This window comes from Epinephelus lanceolatus, chromosome 3 (assembly GCF_041903045.1).
Source record: "Epinephelus lanceolatus isolate andai-2023 chromosome 3, ASM4190304v1, whole genome shotgun sequence".
Taxonomy (NCBI): Eukaryota; Metazoa; Chordata; class Actinopteri; order Perciformes; family Serranidae; genus Epinephelus; species Epinephelus lanceolatus.
The window spans coordinates 45,305,229-45,319,902 of NC_135736.1; the positions used below are offsets into that span (position 1 = coordinate 45,305,229).

The 14,674-nt window shown below is 41.6% G+C and overlaps 2 protein-coding genes across 3 annotated transcripts in view; both read right to left on the reverse strand.

The window, feature by feature from the left end:
• Positions 1 to 14,674, reverse strand: part of LOC144462498 (B-cell receptor CD22-like) — a 39,722-nt gene that overhangs the window by 4,424 nt on the left and 20,624 nt on the right. The window contains exon 10 of one of the 2 annotated variants that reach the window (XM_078166448.1): positions 14,073 to 14,665. The exons of the other annotated variant lie outside the window; for it this stretch is intronic. Within the exon in view, the coding sequence (XP_078022574.1) occupies positions 14,593 to 14,665 (73 nt within the window). The 3' untranslated portion in view covers positions 14,073 to 14,592. Of the gene's footprint in view, positions 1 to 14,072; positions 14,666 to 14,674 lie in introns of those variants that run through there. 2 annotated transcript variants of the gene reach the window in all.
• Positions 182 to 9,266, reverse strand: LOC144462600 (sialoadhesin-like). The gene is made up of 7 exons (XM_078166761.1): positions 9,086 to 9,266; positions 3,838 to 4,197; positions 3,498 to 3,698; positions 2,998 to 3,354; positions 2,547 to 2,771; positions 1,509 to 1,772; positions 182 to 450 (listed from the first exon to the last, which is right to left on the reverse strand). The coding sequence occupies exons 1-7, from the start codon at positions 9,138 to 9,140 to the stop codon at positions 182 to 184; spliced, it is 1,731 nt and encodes a 576-aa protein (XP_078022887.1). The 5' UTR covers positions 9,141 to 9,266.

A 14,674-nucleotide genomic window follows, 5' to 3' on the forward strand; every position in this document is an offset into this window, starting at 1 on the left:
ATTCAGTCTTCCTCCTACTCATAATGTAATGAACCTCTTCCATGTTGCAGCACTGTGCCAGGATTGTGTTACTGCTGACTGTGAAGTTGCGCTCGGGTTCAAGCTTGTGCTCAGTTTCACAACGACATTTTTTGAATCCATCATTTGACTCATTGTAAAACATAATAAGTATTGATGCTTTTTACTTACACTGGACATCTATAAAAATGGATGAAGAGTTAATCCGTCCATGTTGATTCTCAGATGTGCAGTAGTACTTCCCTCTGTCTTCAGAGCTGATGGACATGAACTGATATACACCGTCTGATCCTTGAAGCACTTTCTGGTTTTCCATGTACCAGGTATATTTAGCTGCTGGGTTAGCATCACTGCTGCAGGTCAGAGTCACTGAACTGCCCTCCATGATTTTACCAGAGGGACTCACTGACACAGAGGGAACTCTTGGAGTATCTGGAGGAGAGATTTCAACAGAGGTTTTTCAAGGTTAAAGGTGTGTTACCACAAAAGAACATATGGTATTTTAGACTTTGAAGGTGCTCTGACAAATGGATGTGTGACTGTTGAGTCCCAAAACTGCATAAAACACCTAAAATCTTCTGGAGCTGCTCAGTTAATGACAGCAGACTGTGAATGTGGAACTAATCCATCAATCGATCATTTATTTGTCACATGGAGTTACACGAGATACAACTCCAGTGAAATGTGATCCCATCAGCTCCTTAAACTTGTGCACTTTAATTTACTCCCTTTTAAAGGTCTTTTTACATTGTTAGCTGCTGCTTTGTTATTGTCCATGTTTCCAAATGGTTCCAAGATGGCTCTATGGTTGCATCTCCCGAGCAGTGATCCACAGCAGGAACAGGACAGCACCTCACATTCCCGCTGACACACCAGTCCTTATTCACTGTAAAGCACACACCTACTCTCCTTCTCTCACCAGAGTCCTCTACTTTGTCAGATCAGCATATTGAAAAAGAGCCTCCTGGTTGAATGGCGCTGTCCAGGATTCAGCCAAGTTTCGGTGAAATAATGAACCTTACAGTTCATGAAATCCTGTTGGAAAATAATATGGCACGGAGGTCGTCCAGATTTCTTTTCCAACGTCTGTACAGTGGCGAGCAGCTGGGGCCCATTCCTCTTACTTTTTCCTAGATGTTTACTGAACTTTGACTTAGCTACAGTAACTGGCAGAAGTCAGCAGCAGGACAGTTTACAGACTGGTAAATTGATGTCCTCAACCTGATGAGTAACGCACAGCCACACGACACCACCGTCCAAAGCCAGCCACAAAAAGCACCACTAACACTTGTGAAGTAGACATAAGAGCCTAAACTTTGCACAAACGCAGCAGAGCTGACAGAGAGGCGACTGCAAACATCCACGTCTACATCAAGCTCAAGCTAAATGATAATGAAAGTGAAAATGTAGAGCTGAAGAGAGTAGGTATCATCAGCAAACACTGGACAGATTTAAGCTGTATGTTACATTCAAATAAGCTTTACACTCACATTTCACATTCATGGTGAAGTCATTAGACGTCCTCCTCCCCAGCTCGTTCTCTGCTGTGCAGTAATACTGTCCAGAGTCAGAGGACTGGATGGAGCTGAAGACGAGCTGTGGTCCTTCACTGAGAGGTCTGGGGTTTATTGTCTTCTTGTACCAGGTGTACTTAGCTGCTGGGTTAGCATCACTGCTACAGGTCAGAGTCACTGAACTGCCCTCCACTATCTCAGCAGAGGGACTCACTGACACAGAGGGAAGCTTTGGAGCATCTGGAGGAGAAATGAACATGAATAACTTCAAAAGATGATAGAAGACATTATCACAGACAAATGACTATTTTTACATATTCTTCTCTTTATATACAGGTTCTGTTTGCTGAGTCAGTCCTGACAGTCCTCTCAGTCAAGATCTAGCTGTTAGCAGAAGTTAATGTTTGTTTCATTATTGTTATTGGTTGATCACTTCCTTGTCATCTTTTGTAAATAATTCTGAGTCTACAAAACAGTTTATATAAAATTATTGGAGGTGGGAAGAGAACCATTAGTTTTACTCATGGCTGTTGCATCATTATTATGTCATTATATTCAGCCTCTGTGGTTGTAGCAGAACTTATGTTTTTCTTATTTGTTCCTGACAATACCCCTCATAAAAAATAAACTAGAAATAAATATTTAAACAATAAAAAATAAAACTGAAAAAAGTAAACCCACTCTGGAAATTAAGTGAAACTAAATCAAATTGAAAACTAAAATTAAAAATAAAAACTAACAAAAAATACAAAACTATAGTATCTTGGGGAGAAACGACATATTATATTTCTAATATTACTGAATCACAAAAATTATGAATTTAAAAATGTTACATCACAGCATGTATCTGAATATTGCTTCTGCTAGTAGTCATTTCACTTTTTGTTTCTGTAAATAATACTGCTGCATCTAAGATTTAGAAGACTCCAGTGAGGTTTGGTCTGAAATTGTAATTGTGTTGTAATGTCAGAACATATGTGTCTTTTTTGTTCTGACACAGTGGATTAAACTTACACACTGAAGTAGAGGGGAACTCCTCGTGTCCTCTTATAGCACAAGAGATGTCACTAAGACCAAACCGGGCTTTATAAGAAGACCTGTACTCCCCACGAATTTTCACTTTATTATTGAACCAGATGTAGGAAAGACGACCAGCTGGACTGCAGCTGCTGTGACACTTCAGCTCTGCCAAAGTAACAGACTGCCCGACTGTTATTCTGGTCACCTGCACCTGGAGAGCTGGATATGAGAACAAGAAACAATATTATCACTGTGTCTAAAAAACAGATGATGGATGTACATATCATACACATCAACACAACAGTATTAATTCCTATAAGAGGTAGAGAGCATTTGTATCTGTTTATTTATGCAACAGTAATTACACAAACACATTGATCCTTATCCACATGTTGAGTGTTTTTAAATGTACCGTGTTGGTGTATTTACATCAGTCTGTGTTTACCTGTGACAGTCAGAGTTGTACCAGGTAAACTACTCCTCCATTCAAAGCTTGGTGCTGTGAATTTGAAGTGATACTCAGCTGAGTCGCTCTCTCTCAGGTCAGTGATTCTCAGGGTGGAGTGTCCTCCCTCTGTGTCAATGACCTGAACACGACCTGCAAACTGGGAGTCTTTACTAAGGTCCGCCGGCTGTGAGGGATTCTGCCACTGATCTTTACGTTCAGGACTGAACCAGAATTTGGATTCAACATGATTCTTGTAAATGCTGTAAGTGCAAGAAATGTCCACTGATGAGCCTTTGAAGGCACAGATGTTTCTGTCAGTGTACGTCACTCTGTTGCAGGTTTGACCATCGGCACCTGAAAGATAAAATCATCTTCTGATCATTTTTAAAGTGCAGTCATTGAGGAGTCACAAGTGGGATCTCCATATTAAGGAAACATGAATAACACAGCTCCACTAGATGGTGTTATGTTAATAGATATATGTGGAGTAAACTCACATGTTGGAGGAGAGGGGAAATCCTCATATCCTTTTACAGCACAAGAATAGCTGTCTTCTTGATTATAGTTGCTTAAATAATAATAAGAAGATGCTTCTGTCTGAATTTTCTGTCCGTTTTTGTACCAGATGAAGGAAGGGCGATCAGGTACACAACTGATTTGACAGTCAAGCCCATTATTTGATCTGCTCACCTGGAGACCTGGATTTGTGAAGAGGGAACAGGAATGTTATTTTAGACAAAACTGTCAACACACACACATGCAAATAAACACATCTATATTATTGTTTTCTAGATGTTGAACATTTGTAAATAATTAACATATGAATGAAAATGTTACCTGTGACAGACAAAGTGACTCCAGGTGAACCAGTATAACCAGTGAGTTGGTTTGTTGTGAACCTGAACTTGTACTCAGCTGAGTCGCTCTCTCTCAGGTCTGTGATTCTCAGAGTGCAGTTGTTCCTAATCTTATCACAGTCATACTGCACACGACCTGAATACTGTGGGTCTGTTGTCAGATCCAAAGGCCGATATTGATACATTTTGGTAAACCAGAATGTTTTCTCAACTGTAATTTGACGGCCATATATTCTGGATGGGTATGTGTATCTGCAGTGTATTTCCACTGTTGATCCTTTTACAGCACAGATCTTAGTAGAGGTGTAAGTCACTCCCCAGCCATTCTGACCCTGTATCACTGTAACACAGAGCACATCAGGAACCACAATCAGACTCAGAACATCAGGAGACAGACTTTCATTTGTACTGAAGGAGCTTCAGTGTGTGAAACTTTATTTAACTCACATCTGCTCTCATGCCATCACACTTTAAGTCAGTGTGAGACAAAGATTAACTTATAGTTCCAACGTGTTTTTGGTTTTGGCTGGGGGCATGTAAACAAACTTTACAAAATGTTACAGACTAAACTTTGACTGTTTTACTGCCATTTCAAACTGAAGACTTATTCTGCATCACATGTTTCTGATATGTTTACTTCTTTTTCAGGACTTTTTAATGTCTGTCCCTTTTTATGGTTATTTCAGGTTATGCCAAAGTGAACAGAGGTGTGGAGAAATGTGCAAATCATTCAGTTTTACATGATTATTTATAATGCAGAGAAACACAGTCAAAGATGAAGACATGATCTCTGCAGTTAATCTCTAAGTGCACTGAGGCAGGACATCATACACACAGTGCAGTGAAGGAACTGAAATTCACTGAACCTGTGAACTTGAACACAGTGTTTACAGAACAGATAGCTGAAGATAAACTGGTAGATGAGTGTGGTACATAAAAAAAGAATCTGCTTTGCTCGGTTGGTTTTCTTTGTCTTTAGAGACATGCAGAACACTGTGGTGTGGGCAAATAGTGTGACATGTAGATAACAACTTCTTCCACAGAGAGATAGAGCCACCACTATTGATGTTTATTTAAAAAAAGCTGCCCAGATTAACCTTGGCTGATGCACATGTGTGTTTTAAAGGTGGAAATGTAAATTATAGCTGTATATCTGTATCAGTTATTTTCAACTGGTAAATTCACAGTTCAGATTAATCAGAATCCAAATATAGTAAACTTTTATTTCATGGATATGATTTAAATTTCCTCTTCTCAAACAAATAAATCTGAATCTGAGAAACAGTATTTACTGAAGCACTTCCCTCATCTCATTGTTAGCTTCTTCCACAACAGGCAAAATTGTCTTTTCAAGGTTCAGTTCCAGGCAGCAGTACATGCAGCCTGATCAGTGTTTATGAGAGGAAACCACTGAGGGTTAAAGTTCCTGTTGTTGTTGCACTAGAATTGGGGTCAGCAACCTTACATGGCCTGCAGTGGCCAGAAATAACCTCTGTCACTATCATTGTTACCACAGCTTCAAATCATCCATCATCATCCCTGTGCCCAAGTCCTCTAAGGCGAGCTGTGTGAATGACTTCAGACCTGTTGCACTCACGTCAGTAGCCATGAAAGTATTTGAGCACCTGGTTTTGGCCTATGTAAAATCCCACACCGCACCCATCAAGGACCCTCTCCAGTTTGCATACAGCACTAACCGGTCAGTTGAAGGTGCCATCACCCACTCACTATACTCTCCACCATCTGGAATCACACAATACATATGCACACATTCTGGTCATCGATTTCAGCTCAGCCTTTAATAGCATTCACCCACTCATACTTCACAATAAACTAGTAATGAACATTCACCCTGCCATGTGCCAATGGATCCTACACTTTTTACTGAGCAGAGAACAGAGTCAAAATCGGCAATAAAATATCCAGCCCCCTGGTTATCAACATGGGGGCCCCTCAAGGTTGTGTACTTTCACCATAGCTCTTCGGTCTGTACACCAACAACCTCACATCTCACTCCAGCTCAGTCAAGGTCTTTAAATACGCGGACGACACAACAATAATTGGCCTCATCTCAAGCAACAATGCATCACCCCACCGTCAAACCGTGGACAGCACAGTCAAATGGTGTGCAGAGAACAACCTGCTGCTCAACACAGCAAAGACCATGGAAATCATCATTGACTTCAGACACAAACAAAATCCCAAATCCCCAGTCCATATCAACTCCCACTCAATAACCTCAACAGACTTCTTCAAGTTCTCAGGCACTCATATCTGCAATAACCTAAAATGGCACACAAACACTGATCTCATAATCAAACCAGGACATCAGAGACAATACTTCCTCAGACAACTAAAAAAGTTCAGTCAATAAAACACCTCCTGGTCCACTTCTACACAGCCATCATCCAAAGTGTCATCACCTCCTCCATCACAGTCTGGTATGGTAACACGGGCAGTCACTCAAAGATGAAATTACAATGCATCGTGTCCAAGGCCTCTAAGATCACCAGTTCTGCCCTCCCCTCAGTTGAGTCCATATTCCACCAGCGTGTTTCTACATGGGCAAATAAAATCATCTCAGACCCCTCTCATCCAGCAAACCACCTTTTCCAGACCCTCCCTTCTGGTAGGCCTCTCAGGTCACTTGACACAAAATCCACCCGCTTTAAAAACAGCTTTTTCCCCACAGCAATACAAACACTCAACTACCTCCGTTAGCATGCATATGGACTTGTTGTAGTTGTTGACTGTGTTGTACTGTTGTTGTGTTTTTTGTTATGCGGTTTTTTGGTTTCAGGTGTGTTACCTTGTGGGGGTTTTGGCTACAGGGCTATTGTTTTCCACAATATGCTCTGTGGATGTCTGTCTGCACTTTATTCATGTATGTCTGTATGCACTTGTTGTTGTTGTGACTATGAAGCAGTGTCCTGTATATATGTACCGGAAGAAAATACCACCGACTCTGGTTGCGTGGCAATTAAAGTTCTCTTCTATTCTATATTTATTCTATTTTATTTAATTTTATTCTATTTAATTTTATTTTATGTGATTTTATTTTATTTTTATTTCATTTTTGTGTGTGCGTGTGTGTGTACTGTTGTTGTGTATTAGGCCCGTTTCCACCGCAGGAACTTCAGGGTAATTTTACGGGGCCGGGGCCGTTGGTGCGTGTCTCCACCGCAGGAACCACCCCCGAAGGACGGAGTCCCGGAACTTTTACAGGGGCCAAACAAGTCCCTGCCTCGGAGTACTGTAGGTACTCAGAACGACCCCGAGAAACTCCTGGCTGGGGCTTGGGGTTTACTTGGTGCTGATTGGATATACTCAAGGCTGGATGTGACTTTAACAGAAAGCGACAAAACAGCCAGCATTTTTAAAACTCAGCTGACGAGAGTTAGCTCGTTCATAGCTAGAAAACCAGCTGTTTAGCTGTAGGCCTATCACATTTTTCACGTCACTATATCACCATTTAGACTAATCTGGTGTTTGTAAAGTCTATAAACACAATGACTGAACAAGCATTACTATTTCTGTGTTCACATTTTTTAATTAATATCATGGTTATTGTAGATTAGCTGGGCTAACCGTTAGCTGTTAGCCATTAGCAGTGTCTGTAATAACTCAGTAACTCAATAAACGGTCCGTGAAAAAAATATTTTTTGCCAGCAGATATCTTAGTTACAACATGATTGAGCTAGCAAAGCAGTTTTGTGTTGCTATGTGTAGTATTTATTTAGTTTTGGGAAATCACTGCAGCATCAGTGGCTGCAGCTGACAGGGACAGCTAACAGCAGCAGCAAAGCTAACATCAGGATGTCATCTGTTAAAAGCCTCCCGTTGTCGGATACGACATGAAACTACTCCAGTTAGCTCAATCATGTTGTAACTAAGACATCCGCTGGAAAAAATATTTTTTCACGGACCGTTTCGTGAGTTACTGAGTTATTACAGACATCGCTAACGGCTAACAGCATCCCTACTTCACTTGGGTCAAAATGGTCATGCAACAATTACGTCACATCCAGAGCCTGGTAACTTTACAGGAACCTTCCACCTACTCCGCTTTCAGTGGAGACACGGCGGTTGAGAGGGCAGAGCGAGAGGACGTTCCTGTAGTAGTTCCTGCCCCCCAAATAGTACCAGGAACTTCTGCAGTAGAAACGGGCCTATTGTAATTTTTTTATTTAGTTTTTGTCCTGTGTGCCAATAGTTTGCTAGTTGTGCACTTTTACCTGGGCAGCTTTCGTAGTCGCTTTGCTAAGATCCGTTTGGGCATCTTAGCTGTGTCTCTGGACATCTGGACAGCTGGAGTACCCAGAGAAAACCACGCTGACATGGGGAGAGCATGCAAACACCCCCACCCCGGGGGTTTGAATCAGGTTAGCTGTGCCCAGAGGCTTTATTGTCGTCAAACAATAACAAGTGGCCTCCAAGACTGACTTTGTTTTGGTGCTGGGCAGGCAGTATAAAGTCAATTTTAAGGGCTTTTCCACTGAAAGCTGACGAATGCAGTGAGAGTGAACTAAAACTGTTTTGGGCAAACTAAAACAATCAGCTGATTAAAGCTAAAACACTGTATAGCTGAGGGGAGCTGCAGAGTCAGGTGATCATTTACTGTGACTTCATTACTACAAGCAATTGCTTTCACAGCATGAAGACATTTCACCCATTGTTAATATAAAGATAGCCATTAGTTTTCTGTATCCACCTTGCAATTCCTGGTAAGTACTTTTCTTCAACATGAAAGACATGATATCATCTCTTTTTGTATTTCCTGTATTAATGATGCAACGGGAGAGCGAACAGCCTCTAAGTTTACTCCACTGCAAACAAACGTTAAGCTCAAAGGACAGCAACACGATGCAGGAAGTTCCACAGAGGGGTCAGTTTTATTTAATAAATTCATTTGAGCATTTTGTCTTCGTTATTATATGCACAGACATCACTTCCATCTGCACACAGCTTTACTGTCTTGAACGGTACACAATACCTGAGTTTATAAAGTTTTTATGTTTAAGCGTGCAGAGATGTTGCTGGTGTTAAAAACAGCTCTGTGTTGGTCGTCCTGTAAGAACTTATTAAAAGAAAGAGAAGTGAATGTCTAGTGTTTATGGGATCGCACCAAATTGCGTAACATCAAATCTTTTTATAAACTACAAAACACCCTCCTGTGTATTTCTGAAGTGTGCTAACTGCCTTACAGTGTAAATGTAGAAGTACAGTACCTTGTACAGAGAGAAGGAAGACAATAAATCCACTCGCTGCTGCTGCTAAACTCATGGCTGCTCCTCACGTCTCTGTATGTAACATCAGTTCACATACATGATAAATACTGTGTGTCAGTCAGTTATAATAAACATTTCTCTATTCTAAAAATAACAATGTGGTCTGTGAAGACAGTGTGTGTCTTCTGTGGTTGGAAAAGTTGTGTTAAATAGATACTAAGCTGTTAACAGACCTGGCTTCCTTCCTCTTTACATCATTAATATGCATGAGCAGACAAAAGTTTGTAAATCCCCAACTGAAATGATAATGAGAGAGCCATTACTGACCGACCAACTAACAGACTTGACATCCCTACAGCTAGTGCACTAGCAGAGGTCAAAACAAAGCACACTATGAAAAGTATTTTGGGGTACATTGTGTATAAAGTTAGTACGAGGTATGACATTGGGACACTTTCCTTAACCCCTCTTCTCACCTGTGCTCTGTTGTTTAGTCTCAGTCTAAGCTCACACTGTGCATTTCCAGTGTTGGGTGTAACAGTTCATTTATCCAGGGTGGCTGCCTCGCTGACTTCCCCCAGAACCTGAAACTGTCCCAAACTCTCTGTAACTTTGTGCAGTCAGTTTTGCTATTACTTAATATACTGCTAGTCACACTGAGGGTTTAAAAAATTCCCTGCAATGTATTGTACTTAGAACTTTGAAAAAAAGACCTCAAAAACTCAATAAATGAAAATACTGGCAAGATCCATCACAACAACGTGGCAGTGACCAAGCAGAACCACCTTTTTAACAATTTTTACATCTAGTGTATTATGTTGAGTTCGTGCTGTGAAAGTGCTGTCACAGCGTCGAAGCTGCCATTTTGTGTGTGTGTGTGTGTGTGTGTGTGTGAGAGAGAGAGAGTGAGAGAGAGAGAGAGAGAAAGAGAGAAAGACAAAGGCAGCTGTGGTGATCAAAGAGCCGTTTGGTTTGGTCGACAAAACAAAATGGCTGACAACAGAGAACTACAAGATGGCTGAATCAAAGCTGGCTTCAGGTCGGGGGAGTGATTTAATGCTGTCATTGAGTTATTGTTTTGATTGTTTTTCAGTTAGGTCATTGATTAGTTGGCTTCGCCAAAGCTAAGTGTTTAGTTTGCTAATACTGTTCACAAACAGATTCTTGCATGCAACTAATCAATCTCTGCACTAATTCAGACCGTTTGCAACACAACTCACATTCACATAGACTCATTAACAAACAGGCTTTCAACAGAGCTACACCCAAACAGGCATTTCAAAGTTCCCACTTTTTTCCTTTGTCTTTATCCTGACCACACGGTCAGACAAACACCATACAACAAGTCACATACAACAGTCCTGCTTAGCCTGTAAAGCTGTGATGAAGCTATGCCCAGTTGTTACTTTACAGATCCTTGAGGGAATGGGAGAAAGAGTCACTCGGTGGTGTACTGCTTTGTTAGCCGGCAGAAGAAGTCTGGGAAGATGGTTCCAGGTGCAGTCTTTGCTGTGTCCTTGTTCCAAAGGTTCTGATCCGAGGAAGCCAGTCGCTCGGGGTCCTTGCAGAGTTAGACACTGGGTGCAAACTCACTTAGTTCCTTGCTGCTGGAAAGCTAGTTGCAAACCTTGTGCTTGCAAGTCTAACTTTTCTGGTTCAGGTTTGCCTCAGCCTTGAGCGTCGGCAAGTCATGGTCCAGGAAAAAGAGAGGCTGTTAGCAATTAGCCCCACCTTTGATGGTTCAGGACAAGGAGCAAGGGCCTGAGCATCTGGGCTATTCCAGGCCCAGCAGGAAAGAGGTGTGGGCTGCTCCACAGTTCCGGAGTAAGAGCGAGATTTGTCTGAAGGGAGCAGACCTTCGACAGACGCCTGTGACATCACAGAGTCACATGTCACTGTAAAAGTCCTGTCCAATCAAGTTGTGAGACTTGTGTCTCACTGAGGTGTGAGGTGAGACCTCCTGGAGATAGGTGTCAAATAGCTGTCTTTGTTTGGAGAACAAAGAGCATGCAGAGAAGGAAGACTTTAAATGTCCAGGTTAGATTTTACCAAATGACAAATAATCTGTGGTCCTGTGAATCCTAACACAAGCATATCTGTCTTCATCCAGACAGTTTACACAATTTTGAGCTGCTGTACATCACTTTAATGAGCAAAAATAAGCTGCAAAACAGCTGACTAATTTTTACACTGTTTCCTTTCACTTAAAAGGAACTCTGTAACTCTCTATTATCAGGTAGCTCTAGTAAGTCCTTAAAAACTTTCCAGCTAATTCAGAATGCAGCAGCACGTGTACTAACAGGAACTAAGAAACAAGATCATATTTCTCCTGTTTTAGCTTCTCTGCACTGGCTCCCTGTAAAATCTAGAATTATATTTAAATCCTACTGTTAACTTATAAAGCTCTAAATGGTCAAGCTCCGTCATATCTTAGAGAGCTCATAGTGCCATATTATCCCACCAGAACACTGCGCTCTGAGAACGCAGGGTTACTCGTGGTCCCTAAAGTCTCCAAAAGTAGATCAGGAGCCAGAGCCTTCAGCTATCAGGCTCCTCTCCTGTGGAATCATCTTCCTGTTACGGTCCGGGAGGCAGACACCGTCTCCACATTTAAGACTAGACTTAAGACTTTCCTCTTTGATAAAGCTTATAGTTAGGGCTGGCTCAGGCTTGCCCTGTACCAGCCCCTAGTTAGGCTGACTTAGGCCTAGTCTGCCGGAGGACCCCCCCCTATAATACACCGGGAACCTTCTCTCCTTCTCTCCCTCTCTCTCTCTCTCTCTCTCGTATTCTATTACTGCATCTTCTAACTCGGCCATTCTGGATGTCACTAATTCGGCTTCTTCTCCGGAGCCTTTGTGCTCCACTGTCTCTCAGATTAACTCATATCACAGCGGTGCCTGGACAGTGTGACGTGTGTGGTTGTGCTGCTGCCGTGGTCCTGCCAAATGCCTCCTGCTGCTGCTGTGATCATTAGTCATACTTCTACTGTTATTATACACATATGATTATTGTCACATATGTATACTGTCAAATATTAATATATACTTTCAACATATTGTATCACAGTAGCCAGAAATATAATTATAATATTATTACTTTCATTAATGTTGTTGTAAGCTACTGTCATTACCTGCATTTCTCTCTCTCTCTGTCTCTCTCTTTCTGTCTTATTGTGTCATATGGATTACTGTTAATTTATTATGCTGATCTGTTCTGTACGACATTTATTGCACGTCTGTCCGTCCTGGAAGAGGGATCCCTCCTCAGTTGCTCTTCCTGAGGTCTCTACCGTTTTTTTCCCCCGTTAAAGGTTTTTTTGGGGAGTTTTTCCTTATCCGCTGTGAGGGTCCAAAGGACAGAGGGATGTCGTATGCTGTAAAGCCCTGTGAGGCAAATTGTGATTTGTGATATTGGGCTTTATAAATAAAATTGAATTGAATTTAAAAAAAAAAAACGCCCTCAACTGCACTCTCCTGGCTCAAACCCTGCCTTTCGGACAGATTTCAGTTCATCAGCATAAACAACTGCAAATCCCCCACTGCTCCCCTCTGCCAAGGTGTTCCCCAAGATTCAATTCTAGGCCCCCTCCTCTTCATCCTGTACATTGTCACCCTTGGTCAAATAATCCGCCGTCATGGACATTCAGCTCCACATCTCCACCGAAGCCATCACTCCTCCTACTTACTCTACCCTCACCGACTGCAAACCAACGTCGTCAAACTTGACTGTGACAAATCAGAAGTCATCATCATCATTCCCAAATCTCCTATCAAATCCACCCATAACTTCCGCCTGTCAATTGACAGTTGCACTGTGCTCTCCTTCCCCCATGTCCGTAATCTTGGTGTCATCTTTGAACAAGTTTACCCTCTTCTTTGACCAACATATCAAACACAGCACCAAAATAGCCTTCTTCCATCTCAGGAACATCGCCCGCCTTCGCCCTTCTCTCTCCTTTTCAGCTGCAGACACTCTCATTCTGCAACAGTCTCCTCTACGGTTTGTCAACCCAATCACTCAAGGAACTACAGTATATCCAGAACTCAGCTGCTCGTCTTCTCACACACTGCAACGCCTGTAACCACATCACCCCCGTCCTTCATAACCTCCACTGGCTCCCCATCCCCCAACATATCCACTTCAAACTCCTCATCATTACTTACAAAGCTCTCCACAACCTGGAGATCTCCTGAGCTCCTCCACCGGCACACTCCCGCACTCTCAGGTCTGCTGGTGCCAACTTCACCCTTTCTGCATTATTTCCCTCTCTACCTCCCTATGAATTAGTTAATCTCCTTTCTTTTATTGCTGTTGTTGTTCTCTGTGAAGCATCTTTGAGTATCCTGAAAAGCGCTGTATAAATCCATTGTACTATTATTATTATTATGATGATGTTGTGGTAATTCATGTAGGTCCTCTGTAGCCTGGAAATCCAGACCCAAATCTAGAAAGATTTAGGGTCTTGCTATGAGTAATGAAAATGGCCCAACTCGAGGGGCGGCACCAAGCATGCATTTGAAAATATCACTGCACGCAATTGGATAACACTACGACCAATCAGAACAATACACGGGGTGACGTATCCAGAGCTTAGCTACCAGCGGAGCTAACTGGTAGATTAGACTCTTGCCGTTGCTCGCACTGTTGCAATGACCAAATTGACCGTGGGGATCAGAGATAATCAATAAAATGTAGGCTGTAAAGCCACCAGTATACCTCTATGTATAGGCTGGTGCAGATGCCTGTGAAGCTCATAAACCTGCCATACAAACACCAGTTTGTTGCACGTATTCATGGTTTCCCAAGCAGATGCACTGGGATGCATTAAGATCAGTATTTATTGACGTCCATCACTTTTGAGATGCCCCAAACTCAAACTATTATTGTTTCAGGGGAGCTTACGTCTCTTTAAGAAGAGCTTGTTCCCCCCTGGTCCCACCGTAGTTAAACACCTCACATTAACACGATGACAGTTGGAACGATGTATTAACCGAATACTTTTATTCAATAAAATATCAGGTTATTTAAACAATACAAATCAGTACAATCAATATAATAAGTCACAGGCTTAGAATACACACAGAACCACCGTAAATAAAAACCATCTAAGTTGTGTATTGAGAAATTAAAACACTAACTTGATGGTGTTACAACAGAAGTAAAAAAAAAAAAATGGGAAAATGAGCAGAGGAATATTCACAGTGTTTGACAATAACAACTGATGAACTGTAAAAAACAAAACAGGAGATCAGTGACAGATTGTGGTAAAGATATACTGTATACAGAGACATGTACGTGAAAAGATGCTCTAGCAGCACTGGCTGAAAAATGATGCTCCTTCATAACATCTTGAATCTAATTCTGTCTTAGGATACTCAAGAGAAATGACCGAGGCTGGATGTCATAACAACAGTTAATACAGTTTATCGTCTCAAACCTATTATTTAAAACTTTTTGTTTAGCCTGCTTAAACATTGTTTTAAGACCACAGACTCGTGTTGTATTCATACTCTTGGTTTTTTAAGGACTGTGCTGTACAATACAGATGAATCCTCCGCAGGCTCTTCTTGTATTGATCTGTGAATG

What these genes read in the sequence shown, in the direction of transcription:
- LOC144462600 (XM_078166761.1), bottom strand. Translation starts at nt 9,140, where the DNA reads ATGAGTTTAGCAGCAGCAGCGAGTGGATTTATTGTCTTCCTTCTCTCT. An exon ending in AGTCACTTTGTCTGTCACAG is followed by an intron (nt 3,699 to 3,837) that starts GTAACATTTTCA and finishes TCACAAATCCAG; the next exon opens with GTCTCCAGGTGAGCAGATCA. An exon ending in GTTCCCCTCTACTTCAGTGT is followed by an intron (nt 1,773 to 2,546) that starts GTAAGTTTAATC and finishes TTTCTCCTCCAG; the next exon opens with ATGCTCCAAAGCTTCCCTCT.